Here is a 13,865-nt window from a genome sequence, read left to right on the forward strand (position 1 = left end):
AGAAAGCCAATAGTAATTATAAAGTCTATCTCCCTACTGTTCTGTATGGATGAATAATGTTCTATAAAAACATTTTGTATGCTGACACGTACAATCTGTACTGTCAAATTAAATGTGACTAGAAGAAATAAACTGAGATTAGAAGTTATGCAAGCAGCTGCAGTTTGAAGACTTCAGCAGTTAAGAACAGACACATCTGCCAGTTATGGTCATAGCTGTAGTTAAACTAGATTTTCAGGTTCAGTCTGCTAGAATTAATGTACTACAGTTCATTACACTGGGGAAAACAGTAGAAAATGCTGAACTTGATTAATGTATTCTTTTATACCTTAATCAGTGTTTCCTTACAATATATGTATGTCTTCATTTAAGTAGGACAGATCACTTCCAAATTTTAAAATCTTTTACTTAGGTATTAGATGTTACCCTAAAGCAACTTGCCAAAACCTGAATCCAGAAGGTTTTGGGAATCTAAGCTCAAAATCCTGGAACCATATACTTTAAAATATTTCAACTCAAAACAAAATTTCAAACACAGGATCTACTCAAGAAGTTGTATTCCTCTTAGAACAAACTGAGTAGAACTGTGTGCATCGTAAACTTACTTAGAGGGGCTCTTCTCATACTTACCAAAACTGATTTCAGAAATAAACTCCAAAACCTACATTAACTTTGAACTGGCAAAAGAAAAATATGGTACTGGTAGAGCAGAAATACAAGATACACGTAACCCAGACTAATGCAAAACTTCAGTTAATTTTGTTTATAGTAAAAACTGCTATCCAGATTAATCTCTCTAGTGTTTCCTCATAAAAACATCCCTCATGTTTCTTTTGCAAGCTTTCTGAGTATGAATGTAATTTTGAAATTAGTTACAGGAATGTTCCTTCCTAAGTCTGTAGAGACTCAGTGATTTATTTGCTCTATGTAAAAGACTGACTGCATACTACTACATACATTAAGATCCTCCATTGCCTTTTGTCCCTACATAAACAGAGACAGGATACTCAACAACAAAAACAAGAGAGAAGTGAGAGATAAAACAAGTGTATTTCAGACATGATGTTTGACACTAATAAGGCTAAAGTTCAGGCTGTCTTTCACATGAGCTCTGCTACTAAAAAGGTAAAATTGAAACTGCAGAATTACAAAAGTAAGGTCTGAAATAACTGCATTTTAAAACATAGTACAAAAATATGGTAGCCCGAAAGAATTCATTTTCAAATAGCTTTTTTAAAACTCACTCCATTTTCAGATCTTGCATCTTTTAGCACCAGTTGTGCAAACCCTATTAGGCCTCCTCAGCAAAATCCTGTTAGGCTAAGCACTGTACACTGACAAGACTCAGCCTTTAAAAGCTTAAAAATATATCACATCACCTGCAGAAAGAGCTATAGTGTTTTCCCTGTCTCTAATCAATGTCCTGCCCATGCTCCGTCCTACCTATAAAAGGAAAACTTAGTTCTGCTCCTAGTTTTCTATCTCATACCACTCTTGACTGATGTATTTAATGAGGTAGCTGAAAAAGCAACACACTATCAGATAAACAAGTACCATATCTGCTGCCACTGCCCTTCCATTGTTTCTCTGCTCTTTAGCAGAGATGGGGGAGTCTTCCATGCATTCCTGTAGGGAAGGATTTCAGCTCAGTAGGCTAAAATGGTTATTTTTGAACAGTGCAATCTCAGCACAATTCTGGGTTCAAATATGGTAAACAAGTATGGAACAGAATAGAGAAATTCTTTACAATCCCAAATTACAGTTTGGTTAACCAAAGCGGTCTCTCAGCCAGGTCATTACTGCTGTTTTCCTCTACTATCATTCCAAACAAACTATCCAAAGTCAGATGATTTTACTGATCAACCTCAAAGCAAAGAGGGATAAATATACGATCAACCAGTGCCATAAGGTAACAGTCATAACAAGGTTATGTGAGTACTACCCTACCTCACCATACAGTAAGATTAAAAAAATTAATATTCAACTCAAGCACATAGTCATTGTGTGTTGCATGCTATATAAATTCTGGATGATTTTATTAAAAACAATCATCTAGACTGTCTATTCAGCATAACTGCCTAGTCACTATAATCATTTACTTGTTTAAAGTAGAATCATGGTCTGCATGTGCTCTGCATTCCAAGAAACCTAAGACATATGAAAGCCAACACTCTAAAAACTCTCTTCTTCCCAGGGAAGAACTGAACCTGGCATAAGGGGAAACCTCATGGGGAACCTGGCATGAGGGGAATGGCAGCTTTTGTATTTATGCTTACATCTTCCTCACAAGAGTGGATCAAGCTTATACATTTGGGTATGATAGAAAAAACAAAACAAGAAAAAAAGAAAAATGAAACCAAACACAAACCCACACATCGAAACACAGAATCAAGGCCATGGCTTAACAACTGCAAACTGGACTTAGCAGCAACAAAACCCATTGTCAAAAAGAAACATAAATAAAATATTTTGAAAACTAGGATAACCAAATCAGATGTGTATCAAAAACCAGGTTAACAGCTGAAAAGAATGACAGATTTTAGACAAGAGCTAGAAATCAGAGAATGCAGTCTAAAACATTAAATCATATAAGTAACTTCAGATATAATATTCAAGAGTAAATCACGTCTTGCAGACAGCATACAATGCATATTGTGTTTGATTTTTAGTTAGCATGTAATCTGAATGACTCAAAGTACTTAGAATATAATTATTCTGATATTCACAACTGGATTAACACACAAGCATGAGCCAATCTGGCAAAGCACAGCTATATAAATCACAACATTTCTTTAATGTTACATATGGTGTGCATTTCTTCAGCAGTGAGCAAGTCCCCTGAGCTTTCTAACTGATAAGAAAACACTATTTTAGCATACATAAGCACTGCTGCTATCAAACAACATTTGCATTTCTGTATTTGAAAAGAAATTAAACATCTGATACTAGCAGAAAACAGTGAGATCTTCCAGGGCATTCAGTGCTGAACAAACTGTAATCCAACTCAAGTCAGCAGGGGTTATCCAAATACATCACTGGGAGAAAAGATTACTTCAGAGACCATACTTTTGATAATTTCATTTCACATTCCAAAATTTAGAATACTATTCCTTAAAATGATGACATCTCAGAATGGATGAGAAGTCCTAAATAAGTAGAAGAACCCCTAAAAATAATTTATTTTATTGATAAGGTTGCAAGACAACAAAGAGTACATTTCATTACATCACATCATATATAGGAAAGAAAAAAAAAACATGCAATGTAAAAGTATGCTCAACCTAGACATTCCACCAGTGACCAAAGGTCTAGAATCACTCTCTACTAGCCAATTTGAACTCTCAAATATTACTGAAAATATTAGAATGGGAATGATCATGAACATTGGCTCCTTTACACAGTGAAGCCCCAATGCATAAAAAATTATTAGTGACAGTGCTTCAGTGTCAAGATGTCATGTTCAGCAATGTACAGTGTTATTCTCCATAACATTCCATTCTCTATGATGCAAAATTAAAAAAAAAGAAATAAAGAGAGAAAAAGACACTTATAACTGCATTAAACTCCACAGGGATGTCTTCCATTTGTTTTCGTTTCTTACACTCTGCATTCATACAAATATGGGGTGTGTGTGTATCTACATATGTATGCATCTGTATATATAGATAAACAGTGTCTAATTAGGACTTCTTAGAGTTTAGAAAAGACCTTCTCTGAGATTTTTTTAGTATTCAGCAAGGGATTTTATCTCCAATATGATTCTTCATCACTTTCTCAAACTGAACACTCCAACTGCAGAGAAAAAATAACAAAAAAAACACCTTCCTCTTCATCTGCAAATTGTTCAAAACAAATGTTTAGACCAAAATTCACCCTATAAGTAGTGCTTATATTATAAAATAGGTAACTTCAACTGAATTATGATTTCTAATAGCTACTGTGAAATCATCACGGTTGTGAACCTACTGGGCAGAACTATAATTTGAGTGCAACTGACCTAAGGTTAGGAGTTAGTTTGAAAACAGGCTGTAGATCAGCTAAATTAAGTTTTGTAAAACAAAGCTCAGCCAAAAGAAGCTTCATAAAACAAAGCTCAGCAAAATGCATTTTAATGTGCTGAAAACGTTTTCGTAAATTATGAACACCTACTGCTCCAAGTTCTATGGTAACATAATAAAATACCCAAATATAAATAAAGGATGTAGGAGTCAAAGCAAAATCTACATAGCATTATGTTCTTTTAAAAGATTATAAGATAAATGTCAAATAAGTCCAAGGTCTTAACAACTGAAAGCCAAACACACCCATATAACAGGTAGTGCACTCCAAATTGACATGTGTTTCTGCGATCTGCCACAGGCTGATACTTTTACTTAATTCTGTATTCCTCTTAAGGTAATCAGTATATTAAGTGCTATCAACAGCTATACTTAATGCTATTTACACAAGCATTAGACATCAATACAGATTTATTTTTTCCTAACAAATGCAAAAATTTCTTATGGGAATACAACCATTTTATAAGTAAAATATATATGAAAATTTTTTACACAATTTAAGATAGTTTTTCTGCAGTATTTTACTATTTCAAGACACCTGATTTATTTGAAAAGACAGGAAATGTACAGGAAAATATTTGTGAGACTATAAAAACATAATTCTACAAAAGAATTCAGCTCATTCCCTAATGCTGTGGCTCAAAAATAGGTGTAGTGCACAAAACAGATGTAGCATATGAATAATGTCCCCACCTTAAATAGGATTATTCACAGGCTTAACATTACATATAAATTTAAACATCCTGAGGAATCAGATCCTGATTCAACACTTATCTGCTGTAAATTACAAACTAATCAAAGACACCACCTTCAGACTGTGAGGCACAGTTACCCACAGACTTCTAGATCTCACTATTGGGTCATAACAATATTTGATATTCTACTTCAAAAAAAGATAGCTTCTCTGCATTCTTTCCACCTTTTAAGTCTCTTCAAGAGTTCATTTTTTAACATCAGCAAAAACTACCAAAAGCCATTCTCGAGCAGCACCCAATGTCGCTATATAACTTATTTCTCACAAATTCACCTTCTTGCTGCACCCATTTTTTTTATTGAGAAAGGTGAGACAAGTTGAAGTTACTCTTCCTATTACTCCCATTACTTTTATGGATGATAATCCATAGGAAACAGGTGACTCTACTCAACTCCACAATTAAAAAAAAAAAAAAAAAACACAAAAAAAACCCCACAACCAAACTGTCTCTGTTTTCTTTAAGAAAGCTGTTACCTTTTTCTGCACTGTAGTTCTCCAGGCTTTACTGTTTCTCAGGAACTTAAGATGTCAGCATGAATTCATTATAAATTGTTTAAATGGGAGAATCTGTAACTTCCTAAATTATGTAGTTTATAAAAAATGTCAGCTTCTGTCAGAGCCTGGAAAGTTCTTTTTAAGGGGTAACTTCATCTTGCAGTCCTAGCCAAAAGAAACAGCTGTCTTTTTTTCTCTACATGGCTCATCCCTGGCACTTTACCATTTCAAAAGTCTCCTTTTTTTTTTTTTCAAGCAAACAATAAAAATGTAACTTTCATTGTGCTCATTACATTAAAAGGATTTCTTCACTTCCTACAAGTTTAATGAAACTGTGAAAACTGTTACTCCAAAGCACAGATGTTTGCATAGTTCTCAAAGTATAACTGCACCAGTTCTGAAGCAAAAGGGAAATGTCTATTTCTTCCACTTATATGGCCAATAATAACTTCTACATTCTGACAGAATCATGTGTATACTGGCGAGGACGGTAGTTTCAAAATACTTTATCAGGAAGTCCACAACTAAATAAAATACAGGCACTGCAGATACTGATCCAAACTGATGAACATACTTCTTTGCTTCAAAACTTCATAGACTCTTTTGTTTTTTTAAACACATTTACGGTTATTTTCACCACCAAGAACAACCCTTATATTTTCCAGTGTAGATGACTATAATAGATGTGAATAACTAAACAGAATTCCCTTGAAGGCGAGAACTAATATTTTTCTATCTGAAAAGAACTCAGTAGAGTAAACCAAGTAGTCATCTACTTCAGAAGATTCAGGGGTTTGGAACTAGATGATCTTAAGGTCCTTTCCAACCCTAACTATTTTATGATTCAATTCACAGGAAATAGTTCATTATTATCGCATTTACATTACACTGAAAAATACTGCAGTAGAATGTAACCCATGCTCCACTTAACAGCAATCTATCAGTCTCTCAAGGATGTTTAACTAAAAACAAATTGCATCTTCAACTTTTGGACAGGAAAAACTTTTACTAAGAATTTAAAGGAGGCAAGTAATTCCTTTCATATCTACTACCCATATAGCAATTCAAATCAGAAATTGGTACATGACAGCAAATGTAAACCAACACATGACAGAACAGGCAAGACAGCATTACTCTCATGACCATTCAATCTGTGTAAAATCCTGTGTCTCCTAAAAACAGGAGCAAGGAGCCAGATGGGACTTGATAGGAAGAGGTTGAGTGTGAGAGACTCAAGCACACGACATGGAAAAGATACATTTAACATTCTTATGTCCATAACTGACCAAGACAAAAGAGGTAAAAAGTGCAGTTCAAATGTAGCCTGAAGTGACCTAAAGCACCTTTTTACTCCTAAGTGAACTACCACACAAGTACAAAAGAAGTAAAACCAGAGTAACTAGTGTGATACAGCAATTCTAAAATGTTAAATATTTCTATTTTGTTAAAAAGCCCAATGCAGGTTTTATGAAGGTAAATAATTACCATCTGTAGAGGCCTGAAATACTTTAACTTCTGTATGTTATGGAAGGCAACTGGCAGAAAAGTATAAATATTTATAAGTATATAAATAAAAGTCAAACTTGACCATTCTTCCTAACCTAATTTTCAGTTCTTACATAATGAAAAGGGGAACGAGAGAGAAACATTTCAGATAAGACTATCTAAAAATTTTAACTCGCACAAGGCAATATATTAAAACCCACATGGAAACACACTAATAGCTATTCAACAATTAATGTCCTAAAGTAAAATGACAAAAGGACAGTATCATGGTAAGCCAGAATGCACACATAATTTTAATAAATAAAATTTCCCTGGCATTAAAACATAATCATGGGTCAGAAGGTAGATGCTGGAACTGTTTTGACTTTTAAATTGTTGATTAAAAATTAATTTACAAACATGTAACAAAACAGCACCAACACAGTAAAAAAAAACTTTCATATACTGCTAGGATCACTTAAAACCCACTGAAAAACCACTGAATTCACAGTTCAGTCTGTCCTTATCTACCTCAGTCTATGTTGAACATCCTGGACAGTCTTTCAGAGCCAAGGCCTTACTGAAAACGGACAATGATCACCACTATCATCTTTTGAAACCATAGATTTATGTCTCAGTACTCTGGGACTAGCTTTCTCCATTTCATTTTAAACTCTGACAAATTAACACAGGGGAAAATCTTTTAAGACACTTTTGCAAGACTTCATAAAAGCAAAGCTCTCTTTTATGTGCAGCTGACCTCAGCAACTGGCACACATGCATCCTCTCCCCCCACTCCATAAGTAACATTCACAATCTTTTTTTTTAGTGTATGATTTAGACATAAGCCACTACAGCCTAGCTCTCCATCTGCAGCCTTTAGACATTAGATTTCTTTCAGGTGTAGTTTGAAACATTCTTTTAAGTGTTTGATAAATCAGAAGAACAAATCCACATGGAAACCAGCTCCTTACTTACCCCCCCCACACCTCTTTTTTCCTCCCAGTTCTGACAGCATGGTATCTCAGATACATATAGAAAAGCTAAAAAAAAGCTGTCTAGTGGTAGGTCAAACTTTCTGATGAATGTGTAGCTCTTCTACAAAACAAAGATTTGAAGTCAGCCCAGTGCTGTAAGTTACCAGTCAAGATAAAGACTTCTTCTACAGAAGGAATCCTTCTGATTATGCATGTATCTTTAAGACTGACAAAACCCACCTGTTTAAATAACATCCAAGGTTTTAGAAGCCAGAAACTACAAAATCATGTAATATCACATCTTGGAACTGCGTTTCAAAGAATCCACTGTCCACTTACAATGACAAATAACTTAGCTTTTTAACAACTTTGCATCCTATCTGCCAAAACCTAGTTATCTGCACATGTTCCATATCCTGATTTCATCAGAAATATTATTGCAGCAGTCAACTTCTATTAGCACTGAAAGATGTTAATAAAAAATATTTATTTACATAAGCATGTATGACAAAGGGAAGCTTAGCTTTCTTTGATGAAGGACTGAGAAACAGAGGTCTCTAAAGACATCTAAAGCAATACTATAAACGTGTTTCTTTACTCAGCAGGATTTTCTCTCCTTTCAATAGTCGATGTGTTTGCTATTTATCCAAGCCACCTCTGAAGGTTTTACAAATCAGAAGTAAAACACTAACAGTTCTGTCACTAACACCTGCTGCCTTATCATCCTTATACACACATTCTAAGAAACCACCTAAAAGATGCATAGAAAATGCAGACATTACCACGTATTTTGACTGATTACTTACATCATACTCTGCAACTCTGGTGTAAAGCTTGTTGATTTTCTCCCACTGCTTGCAGAGGCAAGCGCTGACATCGGGCTAGCCACAGTGCTGCTCATCTGAGTAAACAAGAAATAACAACACTTACAATACTTACATTTTATGAATGTTTCACACTAGGCATTGGAAAAGGAAGGAAAGCTATATGGGGTAGATTTGAATGTAAGGGCACTGCATGCAGAAAGAAGCCTGTCTGCAATGCTGCGGAAAATATAAGAATGTTGATGTCTACCATAACCAAAGTACTAGAAACATGCACTATTTTTGAATACCCTGGAGAGGTACCCCAGGAAAAGCACTAAGATACATACACAGTATTCAGGGGCACTTACATCTTGCTACCCAAAACATCCTCATATTCCTGCAGTATCCTAAGCACTAAAAAAATCACATCCACACCATCTCCACTGAGACTAATAGGAGTAAAGCAGAACCTCAGAAAAAGACAGAAAAAAAACTCAACGAAGCACTGAAATTACAACCTCCTTTCTAAAATACCAGCTTTATGTATATATACTACTTAAGTCTCCAAAACAGAAAGGCACTTGGAGTAAGAACTGAATGTTATCATAATACTTATATGACTAAAGGTACTATCTTTATACAAAGTATTTTACAGTTTTTCTATGCAAACTTATTTAAAAAACTCCAACCGAACCCAGGACAAGTCTATGCTTATTCTATGACATAATTAATGCATCTCTTTTTTTCCTCTTTAATAACAGGCAAAACAAAAGGCTTTAAACAATTTCTTTTTAAAAACTAACTTAATAAAAGTCTGACAAATCAATATGTTTTATTATGGAAAACTCTGTAATAGTTACTTCTATTTTTCCCTTCAAAAATTTTTAACAAAGAACACACCATATAAGTCTCTTTGTAACCAGGATATATTCCCACTACACTTCTTCCTCTTCTAGATTGCTAAACACTAGTAACAGTTGAGCTACACTGCTCATTTCTTGTACTATTAGTAGTAATGGTTTTAATGACAATGAAACCATGTAACAATAGTTTGCTCCAAAATCTCTTAAGGGATCCTACCTTTCTCCACCCTTAAGTCTTGAGACTGTTTTTTGGGAATGAAACCTATCTAAAATTACCAAACTAAATTACCATATTTACATTAAAAACCATTAAAAGCATTTCAATAAATCACAAATAATATGTTTTGCTTTAAGAAAACTTGTAATATTTTAAGTATGTAACATAAGATACTTCCAAGAAGAAAGTGCTTTAAAAATACTAATGATGTAACAGCACCTGGATGAACAACGAAAATAGAATCATAGAATCATAGAACAGTTAGGGTTGGAAAGGACCTTAAGATCATTTAGTTCCAACCTCCCTGCCATGGGCAGGGACACTTCACACTACACCATATTGCCCAAGGCTTCATCCAACCTGGCCTTGAACACTGCCAGGGATGGAGTATTCACAACCTCCCTGAGCAACCCATTCCAGCACCTTACCACCCTTACAGTAAAGAATTTCTTCCTTATATCCAATCTAAACCTCCCATGTTTAAGTTTCAACCTGTTACCCCTTGTCCTGTCACTACAGTCCCTAATGAATAGTCCCTCCCCAGCATCCCTGTAGGCCCCCTTCAGATACTGGAAGGCTGCTATGAGGTCTCCACGCAGCCTTCTCTTCTCCAGGCTGAACAGCCCCAACTTTCTCAGCCTGTCTTCATATGGGAGGTGCTCCAGTCCCGATCATCCTCGTGGCCTCCTCTGGACTTGTTCTAACAGTTCCATGTCCTTTTTATGTTGAGGACACCAGAAATGCACGCAGTACTGCAAGTGAGGTCTCACGAGAGCAGAGTAGAGGGGCAGGATCACCTCCTTGGACCTGCTGGTCACGCTCCTTTTGATGCAGCCCAAGATATGGTTAAATAAAAAGCTCATGCATTCTGGTAGAATCAGAGAATCATTTAGGTTGGAAGACTTGATCTTAAGTTCAACCATTAACCTAACACTGCCAAGTCCACCACTGACTCATGTCTCTAAATGCCACACACCTAAAATACTTCCAAGGATGGTGACTCCACCACTTCCCTGGGCAGCCGATTGCAATGCTTGACAACCCTTTTGGTGAAGGAAGTTTTCCCAATATCCAATCTAAACCTCCCCTGGCACAACCTGAGGCCATTTCCTCTCATCCTATTACTTGGTTACTTGGGGGAAGAGACATTGCTACATTGCTACAACCTCCTTTCCTGTAGCTGCAGAGAGTGATAAGGTCCTCCTTGAGACTCCTTTTCTCCACACTAAACAGCTGCAGGTCCCTCAGCTGTTCCTCATCAGACTTGTTCTTCAGACCCTTTACCAGTTTTATTGCCGTTCTTGGGACCTGCTCCAGCACCTCAATGTCTGTCGTGTAGTAGACTGAGTACAAGTAGACTGAGCACAGTAGTGAGTACAGTAGACTGAGCACAAGATTCAAGGTGCAGCCTCACCAGTGCCCACTACAGGGGGACGATTACTTCCCTGGCCATGCTGGCTCCACTATTGCTGATACAGGCCAGGACTTTCCTGGCTGCCTGGGCACAAGCTGCTCATGTTCAGCTGTCAATCAGCACCCTCAGGTCCTTTTCCACTGAGCAACTTCCCAGCCACTCTTCCCCAAGCCTGTAGCATTGTATGGGGGGTTTGTGACCCAACTGCAGGACCCGGCACTTCACCTTGTTGAACTCCAGGTAACTGGATTTAGCCCACAGACCCAGCACATCCAAATCCTCTGTAGAGCTTTCCTACCTCAAGCAGATCAACGCTGCCAGCCAACTTGATGTCCTAAGTTGATTTTTATTAATGCTTTTGAGGAGATTTTCACAGACTTCTGTTCATCTTCAAGCAGATTCTAATTTAGATCCCCATCCTGCAAGCACTTATGCACATGTGTAACTTTAATCACAAAGTTTACTTCCACTGAAGTCTGATTTTAATCATATGAGTAGTTACACACCAGGCTTAAGTGATGGCAGGATCCTGCAGTAATCAGCAGTTACCAGAGAGTCATATAATCCAAAAAGGCAAATTAGAGAGGGGTTTTTATTTTTTTTTAAGTAAAAAACTTTTAGAATGTGCAGGAAAGTGACAGAATTTCCAAGAAAGTTGTAGGTACACATGGAAGGGCATGAAGAGGAAGCTCAATGGTACCAGCCCAAAGATTTAGAAATTTATGTGTATTTTCTGTTCATTATTTGATTGGTACTGATTACGATTCATTTTAGTAGTTTATTTATATCTAATATCACAGTACCAATATTCTTAAATATAAATTAGTACAATTTTACACAGACCCCAGATAAAGTAGATAAGGGAACACCTCAGTTAATACTTTCTAAAACAGCTGTAGAAAAAGCCGTGGAAGATACTTATCACATGCGCTTTAAAGTTAAAAAACTAAATAACATATGATGACTAAAGGGCACTTTTTTTTTTGTAAGCTGCATCATTTAAAGCATGTAGCTATTTTTTTTTAATATCCATGGGAATAATTTTGCTTTATCCATCTAGTTCTGTCTGATAACTTCAGAAGCATTCTCCCAGAATTCCCAAGAAACATGGTACAATTCCACAGTTGCATCCTCACAGCGTAACATTTGTGATTCATATGTGTCCGATTTTGGAGTGAATACTTTTTAAGGTTCCTGTCCTTCACATGGACAAGACCAGTTTAACTAAAAAAAACTCGAAGGGTTGTACATCTGTATGAGCATGAGCAGGTTGGAGAGCTGAAAGCTTATCAACTACTGCTTCCCTAAAAACTTGGTCTTCCTATTGCAACCAAATGATTTAACTTTCAAATCAAGCAGGTGTACAGCATTTTCTTGACATAAAAAACCAACAGCTTGTCAGGCTTTGTCAGACCCTTTACAATAATTACTTCCACAGCCCACATTTTGTTTGATGGTTTAGATAATTAACTTCTTTACACATCAAAGTTCTATCGTCCGTATGTTCTATTTCCTTTCTTCCGGACATTAAAAAAAAATCTTTCAAAAGCAGAAGCACTCTCAAATCAATTTTCTTCAATAAGTACAGCTAACATGGAACTGAAAAGCCTACTGTAATCTTCAATGGGTCAATATATGGTATTTGTTTTAGCCCCGGACTGAAATGCAGCTGTTTGCCATATTCTACAAAAAGGATTCAGATGTTCTGATTAGGTCACAGATTATTTCAACATGCTGTATTTTAATCATGAACTCTAGCAAGGAAAAGATAACTTCTGATTAACATTATTTGAACTAGTAATTATGAGTTCCTATGCGAATAGCTCCAGCTTTTACAAATTCCTTTCCTATAAGTACAATATGGCAACCAAATATGTAACAAAAATATACATTAAAAGGTATATAGAATTATTAATGTAAATGCTTAAAAGCATCTACTGTATCCTCAATGCCTTTTACATTAGGGTCACAATAGAGAACAGTACTTGTTTCGTAAGAATCAGTAGAACAAAGAAGTTCTCAGCTGAGGGAAACAAATTCTAAACCATTTCTTGTCAAGTTTAGGCCCATCCTTCTCAATGAGGTAAGACACCTGGGCAAACTTTCATAGCCATACTTTGTATCCAGATCAACTCTGAGATTACCAATCACACTGATGCTTGTACAATCAATAACTGATCTGCATAATCCATCTATTTATTCAAGAGCTAAAGACACATATAAAAATTGAAGCTCTACTGCTCCTAAAAACTGAATTTAAAACATAGGCTATACATTTAAGCCGTAACTGTAGAGAACCAAATCTCCAAGTTACTTCACTTCATTTGGGACATACATAAGCAGTCTTAAAATATATGTATGTACACACTTAATAACTCCTTCTTTTGAAATACTTCTATTCAAATACCACCATTGTCAAGACATGCAGAGAAAGGTGAATCCAAACAGACCAGTCCTCCAATACATCTGTTCAACAGCTGATCTAAACACAATTAGGAAGAGTAAATATTAATATTACAACAGCTCCCACTTCACAAAAAGACAGTAATCTAAACTGGGCCAGTTTAAAAAAAAAGTGGATGCTCGTGGATCTTATCTGCTGCCTCTGTTATAAGCTAAGGAAGATGCAGAATTAAAGAAAAAACAAAACAGCAGTGTCCCTAAATGAATTTTTACATTAAAGAACACATTAGAGTAGAATTTACTGTTATGCTGACTTCAGCAAACATACATCTAATGTGGTTACTACTACATCATAGAATCATAGAATAGTTAGGGTTGGAAAGGACCTTAAGT

General features: G+C 35.9%; 2 protein-coding genes across 9 annotated transcripts in view; one reads left to right on the plus strand and one right to left on the minus strand.

The window, feature by feature from the left end:
* The window catches only part of SUPT3H (SPT3 homolog, SAGA and STAGA complex component), a 263,404-nt gene that overhangs the window by 243,478 nt on the left and 6,061 nt on the right, over positions 1 to 13,865 (minus strand). For all 5 annotated transcript variants that reach the window (XM_031046610.2, XM_031046611.2, XM_005146419.3 and 2 more), the window contains exon 2: positions 8,576 to 8,670. In XM_031046610.2, coding sequence (XP_030902470.1) covers positions 8,576 to 8,670 — 95 coding nt within the window. The remainder of the gene's footprint in view (positions 1 to 8,575; positions 8,671 to 13,865) is intronic.
* The window catches only part of RUNX2 (RUNX family transcription factor 2), a 222,708-nt gene that overhangs the window by 24,445 nt on the left and 184,398 nt on the right, over positions 1 to 13,865 (plus strand). The window lies entirely within an intron of this gene.

The sequence above is a fragment of the Melopsittacus undulatus genome, chromosome 3 (genome assembly GCF_012275295.1).
Source record: "Melopsittacus undulatus isolate bMelUnd1 chromosome 3, bMelUnd1.mat.Z, whole genome shotgun sequence".
NCBI classification, from domain to species: domain Eukaryota; kingdom Metazoa; phylum Chordata; class Aves; order Psittaciformes; family Psittaculidae; genus Melopsittacus; species Melopsittacus undulatus.